Source organism: Sinocyclocheilus grahami, unplaced genomic scaffold, assembly GCF_001515645.1.
Source record: "Sinocyclocheilus grahami isolate Dianchi unplaced genomic scaffold, SAMN03320097.WGS_v1.1 scaffold218.1, whole genome shotgun sequence".
In the NCBI taxonomy this organism is placed as follows: domain Eukaryota; kingdom Metazoa; phylum Chordata; class Actinopteri; order Cypriniformes; family Cyprinidae; genus Sinocyclocheilus; species Sinocyclocheilus grahami.
The window spans coordinates 381,603-397,080 of NW_015505397.1; the positions used below are offsets into that span (position 1 = coordinate 381,603).

At 37.1% G+C, this 15,478-nt stretch overlaps 1 protein-coding gene across 2 annotated transcripts; it reads right to left on the minus strand.

Annotated features, from left to right (window-relative positions):
• Nucleotides 1-2,604: 2,604 nt before the first annotated feature.
• On the minus strand, nucleotides 2,605-14,012 carry LOC107596343 (phosphoethanolamine N-methyltransferase 3-like). Of its 2 annotated transcripts, none has more exons than XM_016287063.1 (12): nucleotides 13,789-14,012; nucleotides 12,855-13,032; nucleotides 11,855-12,010; nucleotides 10,403-10,539; nucleotides 9,437-9,594; nucleotides 9,168-9,362; nucleotides 7,125-7,214; nucleotides 6,321-6,410; nucleotides 4,562-4,684; nucleotides 3,950-4,081; nucleotides 3,656-3,772; nucleotides 2,605-2,882 (listed from the first exon to the last, which is right to left on the minus strand). In XM_016287063.1, the coding sequence occupies exons 2-12, from the start codon at nucleotides 13,016-13,018 to the stop codon at nucleotides 2,772-2,774; spliced, it is 1,473 nt and encodes a 490-aa protein (XP_016142549.1). In that variant the 5' UTR covers nucleotides 13,019-13,032; nucleotides 13,789-14,012; the 3' UTR covers nucleotides 2,605-2,771. The 2 variants fall into 2 exon arrangements, with proteins under 2 accessions (XP_016142549.1, XP_016142548.1); XM_016287062.1 differs by lacking the exon at nucleotides 13,789-14,012 and adding an exon at nucleotides 13,515-13,670.
• Between the last annotated feature and the right edge of the window lie 1,466 nt (nucleotides 14,013-15,478).

Consider the following 15,478-nt stretch of genomic DNA (forward strand, 5'->3'; position numbering starts at 1 on the left):
AAATACATCAACTTCGCGCTGTGGATCGCCGGATCGGCTTTCACCGTGGACGAAGTGGAGTCCAGCCCGGGGTCTTCACATGTGGTTGCCGCAAGCCCTCCTGCTGCTCCTTCGTCGAATCCACCGGCCGTGCCGTTCTCAAGCCCGCCGCCTCTACTTACTCTAGGCTGCAGCCGCTCACTCTAGGCCGCCGTGTGTGACGCTGTGTTTCGTTATGAAAGCAAAACTACTTTGTTTGGTCTTCCAAAAATGGACACGACTAGAAATCAGTGGTTAAGTTGTATTTACAACACTGTTCCAGAACACTTCAACCCAAATATTCAGATGTGTGCAGCACATTTTATGGAGAACTGTTTCCTGATCCTGTTAGAGTAGACTACAATGCCGGCTGTTCTGACTCACAGTCTGTAAGTATGTTTTTTATATTTAAAGAATTTGCCACTGATGATTCAAACGCGAGTTTTGAGCAGTGTAGAGTAGCACTTGTTGTTTGTCATTTCTCCGATCACAAATGCAGACATGGTTTTTATTTTACGCAGCGAGATGCAACGCAACGTGTAAAAAGACAGTATAAGTCATTATAATTCATAATTATGTCCCCACTGGATGCAACGAATGCCTCGTTTATAATGGGTTTTCATGTTTTTGAATCATTGCTCCGGCCTGACAGGGCATCATCACAGTATGGTAGGGGTGTAACATTTCCGCTGATCGGATAACATTCAGATCAGAAGCGCGTTTACACTTGTCTTTTCAATAGGTATGTGGACAACATCCTGATACAGGTCGCATGTTAATGCCAAGTGTAAATGCTGATTACAATATGTTCTGTGTGCTTTTGAAGCCTTTCGCATCCGGTGTAGTAGTGTTCCTGCCAGCTTACATCAATGGTCTCAGCTTTTTGTAGCGCAGCTGCCGAACTTCTCTTCGAAACAATAGCAGCATTCAGACACGATAAAATTAAATTTTCTCACGCAGTGAAAAGCACCCTAAGTTGAAAATGTAATAATAGGATTGGAGTAACAGGTTTGGTAAATGCTCCAGTGCGTATTTGTGTTTGTGCTCTAGAGAACATCAAAGGTTTCTATTTACAATGCGTTTTTGTAGCGTTAGCAATGTAGCCAATCACAGACAGATCTGTTGATTCTTGAACACCACTGATTGGCCATTGCGTTCAAATGAGTCAGAATTCATGCATTCGAGGTTCAATGATTATAAAGGAACTTTGTCAGATCGCGATGAACTAGCCTATAATGAAAATTCAAATCCAGTCAAATAAAATGTCATGTGGCATTCCACATGATTTTTAAATCTTTTAAAATTATATATGGTCTAACGTGGGCTGTTTTATGGGTTACATGCTTAAAACAAAAATTATATATATATAAAATATATATATAATGTAATGGACTCATGACTATAACAAAGATATAAATCAGGACAGCACTAAAATAGTATTTTGACGAGAAGCACATGTTTCCCATCTTTCTACTGAAAGCAAACGTTGAAATATTCTCACAAAATAGGCTGTAGTAAAGGAGGGTTTAAATTCCTTCCATTTACATATGTAAATGTGATATTTCCCCACCAAAATGACCATGTTCAGTCAGAAAACAGGGAATTCAATATATTCTTAAAAACAGTGTATTTTCTAAAACTAAGGGATAAATATTATTATTTTTTACTGAAAGATAATGAAAAATTTCCACCCCAAAAATCTAGGTAAAATCGCAGCAGTAAAAAGGGTGTTAAGTGTTCCAGGAAATGAGAACAAACTGAAATCTCTTCTGTATAAATCCCCCTGTGGATACATCCTAAAAAGTATTTTTAACCTTTGGGACAATGGGGTATGTCAGATAGAGAGTGAAAAAAACCTCAACATTGCCAAAGCTATAGCACTGAAAATCACCAACATGCTTACAAACTCTGTAAATTAATGTTTTTACACTTTTTTCAAATAGCTAATTTACTGCCAAAAAGCGCTTAACTGTCTTTTTTTAAATCAATTTATGGATCCTTGAATTAAAGTATTTAATTTCTAATAATCGTAATGGCCCCAAACACTTGAATGGTACTGTAAATATAATTAAGCCTATCGTCATTAAAAACACAAAATAAAAATCCATTTTAATCAAATTCTTTTTTATGTTCCATAAGCGCCACCTGCTGTCAGAGAGTGAACCTGCGTCTCATTCAGCCCATCTGCTGGTAGTTGTGCAGATGTTTTATGTAGCATCATGAACATTTTGTTTTTGCTTCAATTTTTTGAAATTATTCAGATTTGGGATTTGTTTTAAAATTTCAATTTAGTTTTGACATGTGCAGCATTTTGTATGAGAAATAATAAACGGACACCTTTTCTTTTATAATTATTAAATCTAATTTTGTTAAATCGTATTGTTAAATCAGTATCATGAATCGTATCGCATCGTGAGTTGAGTGAATTGTTACACCCCTAGTGTTTATCTGTAGTTTATAATAAGGCATAATGTTCACTGAGTATTATAACAGCTGTAGATTTTAATTTCATATGGGATTTTGAGGATTTTATCAAACACATTAAAAGCAAAGGCATATAAAATCAAAACAACAAACAAAAATAATATAGAAAAGTTTAATTTATTCTGCATAACAGTATGTCAGCCTTACAGCTCTGAAAGTACTCAAATCTTTCTGTACTGTTGTGCAATTCACAGAATTAGAACAGTGAGTTTTATATAGCATCTGAAATATATTGATTTGAATTTGATTAGTTGGATTGTTGTTCTCTCTCATTCTTTGGTGGCATAGAAAAGCCCCCAGCGTTGGTCTCCAGTCTCACAGCGCTGCAGTTTTTTTGTCCATCCATTTACAACGGCATCATAGTCTTCCTGAGAGAACTCCTGTGGAGACAGAAATTACAAGAGATTTCACAGTATAAGTGTGCAACATTTTAGAAGCTGTTTCCTTTCCAACAATATTCATACAAACTTTAAAGGAATAGTTCACCCAAAAATGAAATGTTCTGAAAATGTACTCACCCTCAGGCTAACAAACATGCCGATGAGTTTGTTTGTTCATAGGAACAGATTTAGAGAAATGTAGCATTACATCACTTGCTCACCAATGGATCGTCTGCAGTGAATGGGTGCCGTCAGAATGAGAGTCCAAACAGCTGATAAAAACATCACAATAATCCACACCACTCCAGTCCATCAATTAAAATCTTGTGAAGTTAAAAGCTGCATGTATGTAAGAAACAAATCCATCATTAAGACATTTTTAACTTTAAACTGTTGCTACTGGATAAAATATGTGTCCTCTCGTCATAATATTACTTATGGATTATTGTGATGTTTTTATCAGCTGTTTGGACTCTCCTTCTGACGGCACCTATTCACTGCAAAGGATCCATTGGTGAGCAAGTGATGTAATGCTACATTTCTCTAAATCTGTTTCCATGAACAAACTCATCTACATCTTGAATGGCATGAGGGTGAGTGCATTTGCATTTTTGGCTGAACTATTCCTAAATGAAAGTGAAACATGTTTTCAGTGTCTGAAAATGTGGCTTAAATAAAAAGGAGGGGAAAAAAGGGAAAAATATTTCCTCCAACAGCATGCAAATGTGTGGTTGTAAATGTAATGTAGACGTTGCACATAAGTGTGTGTTTACCTGTATAAACTCCTCTTTCATCTCCACGGCTCTCTGCAGTTCAACCTTTATTACCTGAATAAATTGCTCTGTTCTGTCTTCAGCACGAACATTACTGAATCCCACCTCGCTCAGGAACTGAAAAACACACACAAACACACTCAGCATGAGCATAAACAAGCTGTTTGTTCCTGTGCCAGCTTTTTGGCATATGCAGCACTGTAGTGACCGATATCAGCATTACATAACAGATCAATACTAAATCTCAGTCCAAACGAGCTTTAATAGTACACTATGATTTTATGAGGTCTGTACTTGTCCATATCTCTGAGGTGTGTAGAGTATATATCCCCGCTGATTAACGTAATCCTGAAACGCGGGAGACCAAGGCTTCTCTCCACAGCAGTAGTCACTGATAAGAAGTTTCCCACCTGGCTTCAGCCATGACTAAAACACACATGCATATACACATTAAAAGAAAAGTGTACTCCAAAATGCACATTAATTTTGAGCTGTGCTATTATTTCCTGAGAATTATTCTCCATGTCAGCATTTGCTTACTGTACATCATTGCATTTGCCTATTTGGATTGTATCCTCAATAGTTCAATACAAAAGCAAAGGCTTGTTTTTATAAGCCAAACATAATGTGTAATCTCATTTGAGTCTTAGTAAAAAATAAAGAAGGCTCAAGGTGATAGTAACTGTTAAAACCACAATCACTTACACGCATATATTCACTGGAACACCTGCTTCCCACTGACAGTATATTTACACCTACAGCACCCAGATAATCATTTGTATATCCTCACACACACACACAACCCTTATGCACACACACAAATATACAGTATGCTACTTCTGTAACATATTAAGTGACAGTCATGAAAATATACACACATGCAGGTGTTTATGTGTAAACACTCACATAAAACTTTCTGAAGAGGTCAAGTTTGTCCCTGATGTGCAGAATTGTGTCTCTGCTGTAAACCACATCAAAGGTGCTGTCAGGAAACGTTCTTTTTGTGGCATCTGACACCTCAAACTGCACCTGCAGAGGAAGGTCAGACAGTTACTCTACTATCAGGGAGTGCAGAGCACACTCAAAGCTTTCCCAGAATGCAGCTCTGTTCATTCTCAAAGCTATCCACCTTATTCTTCCCGTAAGAGTGGGCGTGGCCATTTGTAATTTTTATGGGTCTGGCTTCCGGTGTCATCTGCATCCAGCTATTTTTAGCTGTACAAAACAGCTTTTTGCTGCTTGATATTGCAAATTGGTGTGTCTTACTATATTATTTTAATGTAAGCCAATCATCTTAATTATGAACACACTGGTTTGTAGTGTAAAAAGTTTTACCGTTGCACATTGTTATTATTCTCGTTATTTCCCTACAGCGGCTAATGAACCGGAAGTCTCTCCCATAGGCTTACTTCTGTGTTGAAGAATAAGGTGGATACAAATTTAAAATGTATGTATTCTTTTTATTTCATGTAATACTATTTACCATTTTAAAAGAGATTTCTATATTTCCTGTGGAAAAACTTGGTGCCAAGATGCTAGGAGGTTGCAATGCAGTTGCTAGGTTGTTATTGGTGGCAGCTATGGTGTTATGGGTGGTTACCAGGATGTTGCTACGTAGTAACAACCTAGTTGTAATAGGTGGTTGCCAGAGTGTTGTGTGTGGTTACCAGGGTGTTGCTATGCAGTTGTGAAGCTACTAGTTTGTTCCACTTTGCTAGGGTAGATACTAGGGTTTACTAGGTGGTTGTCAGGGTGTTGCAATGCAGATGCTAGCTTGATATAAGTGTTTGTTATTGTGCTATAGGTGCTTACCAGAGTGTTGCTATGCTGTTGATAGATTGCTATAGGTGGGTTCTAGGGTGTTGCTATGTGGTTACTAAGCTGTTCTGAGTAGTTTGATGGGTTTTGCTATGTGGTTGCCAGGGTGTTACTATACAGTTGGTAAGCTGTTCTGAGTAGTGTGTGATTTGCTATGAGGTTGCTAATGTGGGCTGGGTGGTTGAAAGAGTGTTGCTATGCAGTTGCTAAGTTGTTATAGATGGTTGCCAGGCAGTTGCAAAGCTGTTCTGAGTAGATTTTTGCCTTTGCTATGCAGTGTTGCATGTGGTGCCAGGGTGTTGTTATGCAGTTGCTAAGCTGTTCTGAGTAGTGTGTGATGTGCAGTCAGGTTGCTAGGGTGACCTGGGTGGTTGCCAGCGTGCTGCTATGCAGTTACCAAGGTGTTGCTATGCAGTTTCAAAGTTGTTCTTCCTTTGCTATGGAGTTACAAGTGTGAACCACAATGTTTCTGTGCAGTTGTTAAGCTGTTCTATTTAAAAACTATTTTTTACGTGACGTGTGGCCAAGTATGGTTACCCATAGGAATTAGTGCTCTGCGTTTAATCCATCCTAAGTGTATACACACAGCAGTGAACACACACAGAGCAGTGGGCAGCCATTTTTATGATGTGGCGCCCGGGGAGCAGTTGGGGGCTGTACATTCACTCCCCCCACCGACAATTCCTGCCGGACCTGAGACTCAAACTCACAACCTTTGTGTTACGAGTCCGACTCTCTAACCATTAGGGCACGATTGTCCTTCTGAGTAGCTTGTCGCATTTTTATGTGGTTGGTAGGGTGTTATGAGTGGTTGCCAGGGTGTTGCTAGCTGAAAAACTCATTTTACTAATGGGAGTTTCTCCTTGACGGCTCTCTCCATTGCGATCTCCACCATGTTTGATGACAGGTCCATGCCCAGAACCTCCACCTCGAAGGTCTGTCATTAAAAAAGATAATTAATTAAAATCAAGCGTAGCGTTAGTTCTGGCAGGTCACGTTAGTCAAGCTCGTATCAGCTGAATTTCAGCTGATCCCCATCTACCTATGGGAATACAACACCTATCTAAGCATTCATATATAAGGTCCCTCAGTATTATCAGCAGTTTTCGCATTGCTCAATAGCTAATTACCCTCCTCCATCCCCAACTCCTCCTCTGTCAGTCAGGATTCAGCCTTCTGATTATCCTTTGAATCAGACTAATTCTAAAATGTGTACATAAAATTATTGAACTTTAACAATATCTGCAATACATTTATGTTGGCTCTGTTCTGTTTACCCTGGGGGGTTATTGCTGCTCTCCCTGCTCTCATCCATGCTAGGCTGCATGGATGCACAGGGAGTTCTTGCCCAGAACAGAACCATACCGCCAATCCAAACTGTATGCTAATTGTCAATCATCTTTAACGATAGTGGTCCTGACAGAATTAGTAATTAATTGTGTCACAGTAATCAGAAACAACAGCTGTGGATGATCATGTGAAAGGGGTCAGAATGTACACCACACTAACAAATAGATGCAACTGAATTTATGTTTGATAATGTTTAATTACAGTGTGCTTATTTAAAGGTCCTGAGAAAAGCAGACTTTAGGAGAGTGAAACACATTCTGTGGCAACACATAAACCCATCATACGTCAATCTTTGCCTCACCTTGGCCATGTAGAAATCTCCACCTCCAATCCCACAGCCGACATCAAGAACCTTTTGTCCAGCGGTCAAGTTCACCATATCAACAAACTCCTAATAGGTTACAGATCAATATATCAAAGGTACTGAGAGAAAACAAACCAGTAATTATTTACTAAAATGATGAGATAACGCTGAGAATGCAGAGAGCAGTAGTTTTCCACTGCTGTGCCATGAGCCAAAAATTAAGAATATTCAATGACATTTTACTGCAAACACTTTAGTCTGCTAGACAGTTTTAGTACTTTCTTTGTTTGCCACTTGATATCCAAAGTAAAATCTGAGTCATGACGCAATACTAATTCAATGACCTTTCTGAAAGTTACATAGTTTCTCCAATAGGTGGCGACAAGTGACCATATTATAAGGGAGTCAATAATGAGTCATTCAAATGATGAATTGGGTTCAAAAACATTTTCGGTTACTAACATAACCTCTAACATAACTCATACTTGCCTTAAGCACCACAAGGGGCCCAGAGGGACCAAGAAATTTGCAGGTAAAGTCCCGCAGGAGGCAATAGTCAGCCCAGCCATAAGTAAACGTTCCAAGAAAAAAAAAACAGCTACACCTACAGCCTCTGCACTCAGTGAAGGCCGAGAGTGTAGAGAGGCAAAGCATTAGTACTGGTTTGCCCTAAGGCAAGACTGAGCGCAGAAATGCAGAAAGGACCCGGCCTGTAAGGCTGGGACGTCCATATTACAGAACCTGGCAAATGTGGATGGCGAGGCCCAGCCAGCCACCGCACAGATCTCTGCAGTGGACACACCGCTAGACCGAGGCCATACCTCTAGTCGAATGGGCTCTTACTCCCATGGGGCAGGTAGGCCCAAAGAGGAGTATGCTAGCTCAATAGCGTCAACTATCCATCTGGAGAGTCTCTGCTTAGTGACCGGAAACCCCTTGGTGCGGCCACCAAAGCATATAAAGAGTTGTTCCGACTGCCTGATTGGGGCGGAACGCTTGATATAGATCCTTAATGTCCTGACGAGGCAGAGTAAATTCAACTCCTGGTCATCCTCCGAGGGAGGAAGCGTCGATAGATTTATCACCTGGGAAGTATCGATAGGGAACCCTATGCATTCAGGAACGAAATAAGTGGCCATGTTTACAAAGGAGACAATTAATTATTTATTCAACAGATTCGAGCAAAAATGCGTTTTCATTCATGAAAAAAACAAGCGGCTGTCTTAACAAATCAGTCATGACTCCTTGAATCATTCTTAACTGTGATTCGTTCTAAAATGCAGATTTATTTTGAAACAAAACAAGCTGCTGTCTTTATAAATGAGTTATTGAATCATTGATCATTGATCATTTGAACAGATTCGTTCAAAAATACATACTCACCGGGAACCAAACAAGTGGCTGTTTTTATGAACGAATTTTTGCATCATTCATTCAACTTATTCATAATAAAAACATCTATTCATTCAGAATGGAAACAATTAAGTGACTGACTAAATCATTCATTCAACGATTCATATAAAATAATTCAATGAACAATTCAGGACCAAATATTGCTCGGTTTTGCAATGGTTCTGCTGTATCGTTGTTTGGAACTATTTTTGTTGGCAGAGCAAAGCCAACAAACAAAGTAAATGGTAATATTGTATCTAAATAAATATACTTCACTCAAAATTAACATGTTGTTCACTGAACTGCTGAGCTGTAATATTATTATATAGCCTAACTTATACTCATACACTCTCAGAAAGCTATCACTTGGGAGTGCCTTTTCAAAAAGTACTAATATGTACCATTTAGGAATTAATATACCTTTAAGGTACTAATATGCATCTTTGAGGGGTAAATCAGGTACAGAAGGGAAACTTTTGAAAAAGTAGGTTGTATTTAATAATAATAATCATTTTATTATTGCTTGATTTTCTTTTTTCTTTCTTACTAACTTATATTCTTTCTTTCTTTTTTATTATAATTTGTTTTTCATTTACATCACATGGCACCTCTGAAGATGTACGATCCTATGTATTCTGCATCCCTGACCTTGGTCGTGCTGATTCCGCCTGTACTGACGTATCCTGACCCGAACATCTTCTCGTAACGTAAGATTCCTCTTCTGGTGTACTGCTGGTTATCTAGAAACTCCTGGAACGTGGAAAAGCCGCCTTGATGCTGCTGAACCACATCACGACAAACTTTCTGCATGAGCCAGCACAACTGGTTCTGGTTGTTCTTCACCTAAGACAAAACACTTTTAGTTCAATTTTTTAGAGTTCATGTCCTTAGAATAGTTTGCTGACTGACTGGTTTACCTTCACATAGGTCTGAACTGTCTTACTGACCACCATGTCAAACCCGTAGCATTTCTTTTCCGTCTTCTCTGATTCGTCCTGCAGGACTGACGTCATCAGGTGGTTGTAGTAAGCAGGACTTCTGTAGAGTGTGGGGTTAAAATCCCGCTTGCAGTCACCTGTGGATGTCAAAAAGACAAACATTAAAATCTATAGAAAAACTTAAACTTCTATAATATTAAAATCATCTTCATTATGCTACTCTAAAGCTGTAATGAAAGCAATAATTGAAGCATGGTGATCAGTGCATGCTATAGGGTTATAACTGTAACTCACATAAAATATAAAACAGCTTTACACTTATTTTATTTCAGCTACTTGCCAAGGCAACATTTCTCATATTCATTTAGTTTAGCCTGAGGTACTAAAATAACTGAAACTAAAGCTGAAATAAAATAAAAACTGTACAGACATATTTAAAACAAAACAAAAACTAATACACACACAACAAAATAACTTTAATAAAACAAAAAAAAAATGTTTTTCTAAAAGAAAAAGAAAAACAACATATTTATATAAAATATAAAAACAAATTCAAAATATTAATAAAAATATAATAGCATCTCAATTACACTAAAATAACACCACTATGCAAAGGAAAAATATATATTTGTTCTTGTAACCGTTTCAGATAAAATAATAAATCATGTCCAGCCCTACATTTTTGTGTTCAATAACCTGTTTCAGGCTCCGATAATGCTAATAATAATAATGATAATAAACCACGTTTAAAGTGTTCATAATTTATTTGCATAACTATATTTTCTAGCAATACATGTTTGTGACAGTAAGTGCTTATTCATTTAGATTTTTATCACATTGTTTTGTCACCAATCAGAAAACAAGATGACAGTATCATTTGTGAAAATAGAAAATAGAGAAATCATTGCCATTAAGTGTCAAATTATAGGGCATTGTTTCTCTAACCTGACTGGTGAAAGCAGGACTCTCTGAAGAACAGGTAGCCGCCTGGGCGGAGCCACATGAGGAGCTTCTCAGCCAATGATTTCAGCTCCTGATCACTCAGATACATCAACAGCCAATTAGAGAAGACCATATCAAAACTGAAACAGAAAGTGCCAGAGAGATGAAGTGGAAGATGGAGAAAGACATCAAATGAGATGGGATGTACCTTCTCATATCTTTTTATACCCCATGAAATTAAAATGGAAAAATAATCTAAAGTACCTTTTTCTGCTATAAAGAAACTTTTGTCGAATGGAACGATTCCAGGGGTGTTAACTGTTCTTCATGGAACCATCAATGCCAATAAAGCAGCTTTACAGTATGTTCAAGACTGAAGCTGTGAGCTCTTGTACACTAACACTTGACATACTGTATACACAATTTAATTTCTTTTCTAGGAAAATAGACCAAAAATACTGATGACTCCTTAGGGGTGTAGCCAAAAGTTTGTCCAATCAATGCTTTCTAAAATTAGAATCACAGCAATGGCACTCTTAACCTATCTGCCTAGAAAACCTTCTAAAAAAATCAGTCTTCATCTATTTCATGACGCTTCAGCTTGTGAAAGTCTCAGAGAACCTGACACCTTGTACGTCTGGAGACTAGTTTGCAGTTCTGGGAATTAGTGGCACTGGAGAATAAAGGGTTCCTGATGGTTTCATTCATGGTTTAACACCTAATTCTTCATCTTAATTCTTAATGTCTTTTGCCTTTAATATCTTTTCATCTCAAACTGTTTTTTGTGACTTTTTTGTGAATCTGAATAATTATACATATCTTAATATGTACCCCTGGACCACAAAACCAAAAAAAGTCTTAAGTCGCTGGGGTATATTTGTAGCAATAGCCAAAAATACATTGTATGGGTCAAAATGATTGATTTTTCTTTTATGCCACAAATCATTAGGATATTAAGTAAAGATCATGTTCCATGAAGCTATTTTGTAAATTTCTTACTGTAAATATTTTAAAACTTAATTTTTGATTAGTAATATGCATTGCTAGTAATATGCATTGCATTTGGACAACTTTAAAGGCGATTTTCTCAGTATTTAGATTTTTTTGCACCCTCAGATTCCAGATTTTCAAATAGTTGTATCTCGGTCAAATATGGAAAGCTTATTTATTCACCGTTCAGATGCTGTATAAATCTTAATTTCGAAAAATTGACCCTTATGACTGGTTTTGTGGTCCATGGTCACATATAAGACTTTTTCACTGCGCTCTTTAACAATTATATATCGCAAATACATTATTATATACAAAATTAATAGTAGTTATTAAGATTCATATGGTTTGGAATTGGTCAAATGTGCTTGGAAAAAAATATGATCAGAATGTTGGCTGGCATAATAATTCTGCTCGCACTGTAGCTGTGTGTATAGGGCTGAATATATTGATGTTTTCTCTCACCTGTGTTTAGGGAAGTCCAGCTTTGTGACATCAGCTTGGATGAACTCAGCGTTGCCCAGGTGACTGTTGTTCTTTCTGTTCTTTTCCACAAACTTCTCCATGAAGTCCACAGCGGTCACGTGACGGGCCTTGCCAATGAGGTGACGTGTGTACCGACTGAAAAGAGCAAAGGTCATGATAACAATGTAGCAAATAAACCATGCGTAAAAGCTCAGTACTGGCCAAGAAACAGTGAAGGCTTTTTTTTAGAACTTTCAAGATGTTTTACATTGTGAATTTTTTTTTTACTATTAAGTACAATTTCCAGCATTCCTGCAGTTCTGTGAAAAATAATGATAGGACTTATATCTTTACTGTAAAAAAATGTACGCCTAATTTTTCTTTAAAACGCAAAGCATTGTTCCTGCCTCATTTTTCAAAGTATATTAAAAATTGGCTGTTATTTCAACTCATTTTTAAAAATCCTGTCTTGTTGCATCTGCAAAAAAATGCAAAAAAAGGACATTGAAATTGGTTCAACTGTTTCGATGAGTTCAAGTAATAGAAAAACATATGTTGCCGTGACTTATTGATCTCATCATTTTTTACAGTGTTGTTTGTTTATATCTTTGATATCTTGTAAAAAATATAGTTTTCATACATTATAGTAGTTTTTGTTGTGATGCCTTCAGTTTATGATGATTCGATTTCTAATATGAAAACTATCCTATTAATGAGAATCTAATGAGGATCACAAGTGCATTGGAAATAATGAGAGTGACATAAAAAAAGCCCTCAAGTAAAACATCTGGATGCATCACGGTAATTAAATTTGAGACAGTCTGTCATGAAAATAATGTTACAGCATAAAAACAGGTCTCATTTTCTTTATGCAAAACATTAACAGCTATTTTGATTTCAAGGTGAAATATGACTTTGACTTGTTCGTATGGTTAACTCAAACATCAGAAATGTGCAGGTCTCATCGGAATCCAAAGTCAAAGACAATGCCATTACTGACCCAATTCCAGCACCAAGTTCCAGTACATCAGAAGAAGCCAGAGAAGGGAGCAGGGAGAGAATCTCTGGCAGCTCGTGTTGGGTCAGTTCCTGAGCGTTTGAATCCAGCATCATCTCCTCTACTGTTGCGAACTTGGAATGTTCCTTCCAGAACTTCGTCATCATGTTCCTCTCGGTTTCTATGGAGACAAACCCCATCAGGGAAGGACACTGAGGATATTTCTATTTCTATATATTTTCTATGCATGGATACCTTTACAAAAATGGACTAAATTCTTAAAAATAAAGGTTCCAAAAGGGCTTTTTTTCACAGCAATGCCATAGAAAATCAATTTTGGGTTTCCCAAAGAACTTTACTTGCGCACACACACACACACACACACACACACACACACACACACACACACACACACACACGGGTTAAATCCCCTAAATACAAAAATGTATTTAAAAAAATTGCCAAATGTATCTACAATTATAACTGAAGTCTAAAAATTATCCAAACATTATTTTCAAGTTCTACTCTGTAAGACTAAACTGAGATATATCTGAGAACATAGATCATGTTCAAATAGGTTTGATTTCATCATCTCATATATTTGTGTAAATGACATCGTCTATTGACATTGGGGGAAAAAAGTTCCATGTGTTTTTGTCTTACCTTTTTCCATGATCAGTGAAATAAAATAAAATCCCAAACGGAATATACAGATATAAATCAAACTCTTTTACACCGGAACAGTTTGTTCAGTCAGTCAGCCTGTGAGTCTCTTTAAACACTCATGCGCGCTGTCCTGTCCGGGTCTATATGGCTCAGGACTCATAAACCCCGCTGACCACTAGGGCGAGGGGAGGAGACCTGCGCTTTACGCATGAATAATATTGCTAATTAAATCCGGAGGGTTTATGATACGGATTCACCATCTCAGCCTTACCTCAGTCCAGACTGGATGCGCGTTCCGTCAGGCTTAGTTCACAGACGTTTGTACAGGGTGTCGTCAGAGCTGAATGAGACAATATCCTTACACTTTCTGATTGAACACATGGAGAAGAGAGAGAGACGCCGGTATCCTCCTCGGGTTAATTAATGGTGATGCGGAATTATAAAACAAGCGAAAAACGCAACGTGTAATTAAAACTCTACACGCGTACCGGCATCTGCTGGAAAAGTGCTGACGCGCCTCATGCGCGCTCGTTGAGCAATATTGCCTCATGCATTCTAGAGCCTAAAGCTAATGTGAAGAGAACCCTTTAAATTGACAGCCACCAGTTAATATGATAATTCATCTGGATTTCAGTCCCTTATTGCGCCCATGCTGGGTTGTGATTGTGTTGTTTTGTATTATGTTTTATGTGTTTAATGTTGAAAGCAATCGTTTTATATTTCATATAGCAGAAAGATCTCCACATATAGTCATGCATGCAATTACAGCTGAAAACCAGAGAAGAGGCCTATGCCACGCCACTCTAGTGAATATGTTCATTCATTAATAATACACACAAAAAAAATGCTGGGTTGTTTCATCCCATCTCTGGGTCAATATGTACTAACCCAGCTGTTGGGTTACATTTTTTAATTAAATAATTTTTTTACCCAAAAGTTGGGTTAGTCCATATTTGACCGAAAGTTGGGTTGAAACAACAACCCAGCATTTTCTAGAGTGTATAATTAATTTACCTTATTTCTCAGAATGGTTTTGTTTTAAAAGTTTTAAAAATAATTACTGGCTACATTAAAAAAGAATGAATGAATTAATAAGATTGTTGTAGGTTGTAATAATTGGAATCTTGCCTTTAAATAAAAAGTAACATCCTGAGTTATTATAAGGTACTGAAACAAAAACAAAAACAATGATAACCAGCTTAATAAATAAATACATTGCTAAAAAAAAATACAAAAATGACAACAATAAAACAAAACTACTAAAACTATGCAAACAGAAAATATTATTTTTTATTTTTAAAGAAATTAATTCAAATTGTTAATAAAAACAATATCTTATATATATTAGCATGATTTGTTAATTTTTTAATAACAATGTAGTCATACTAAATATGAGAGGTATTGGACATTACCATACAGAAGTATCAAGCTCTTGTGTTTAGCAGAAATTATTATTATAAAATCAGATTATATAAAACATACTGTACAAAGTAAACATATGTTCACCAGCCCTGAGCTGAGATTTTCAAAAATACTCTTACAATAGACACATGTGACAAAAATATGAAAAAAAGAACAAAAATGATTACTTTCATTCAGCAAGAATGCATTAAATTGATTAAAAGTGGCAGTACAACTGCTTGTTACAAAAGATTTCTATTTCAAATACATGCTGTTCTTTTTAACTTTCTATTCATCAAAGAATCCTGAAAAATAAAAATGTATCACAGTTTCCAGAAAAATATGAAGCAAGCAGCACAATTGTTTTCAACATTGATAAATGTGATGTGTTCCCTTTCAGTCGGTTACTCTCAACGTCACGTCGGATGACCGACGAAATTGGGATCTCGATTAGAGAGACCAATCTACTTCGAGTGAAAACTAAACGAGCCAATGCACATTGGCATGCGATTATTGCATCCAGCTGCCGCTGATCGCAGCGTGAGTATAAGTAGGCAGCA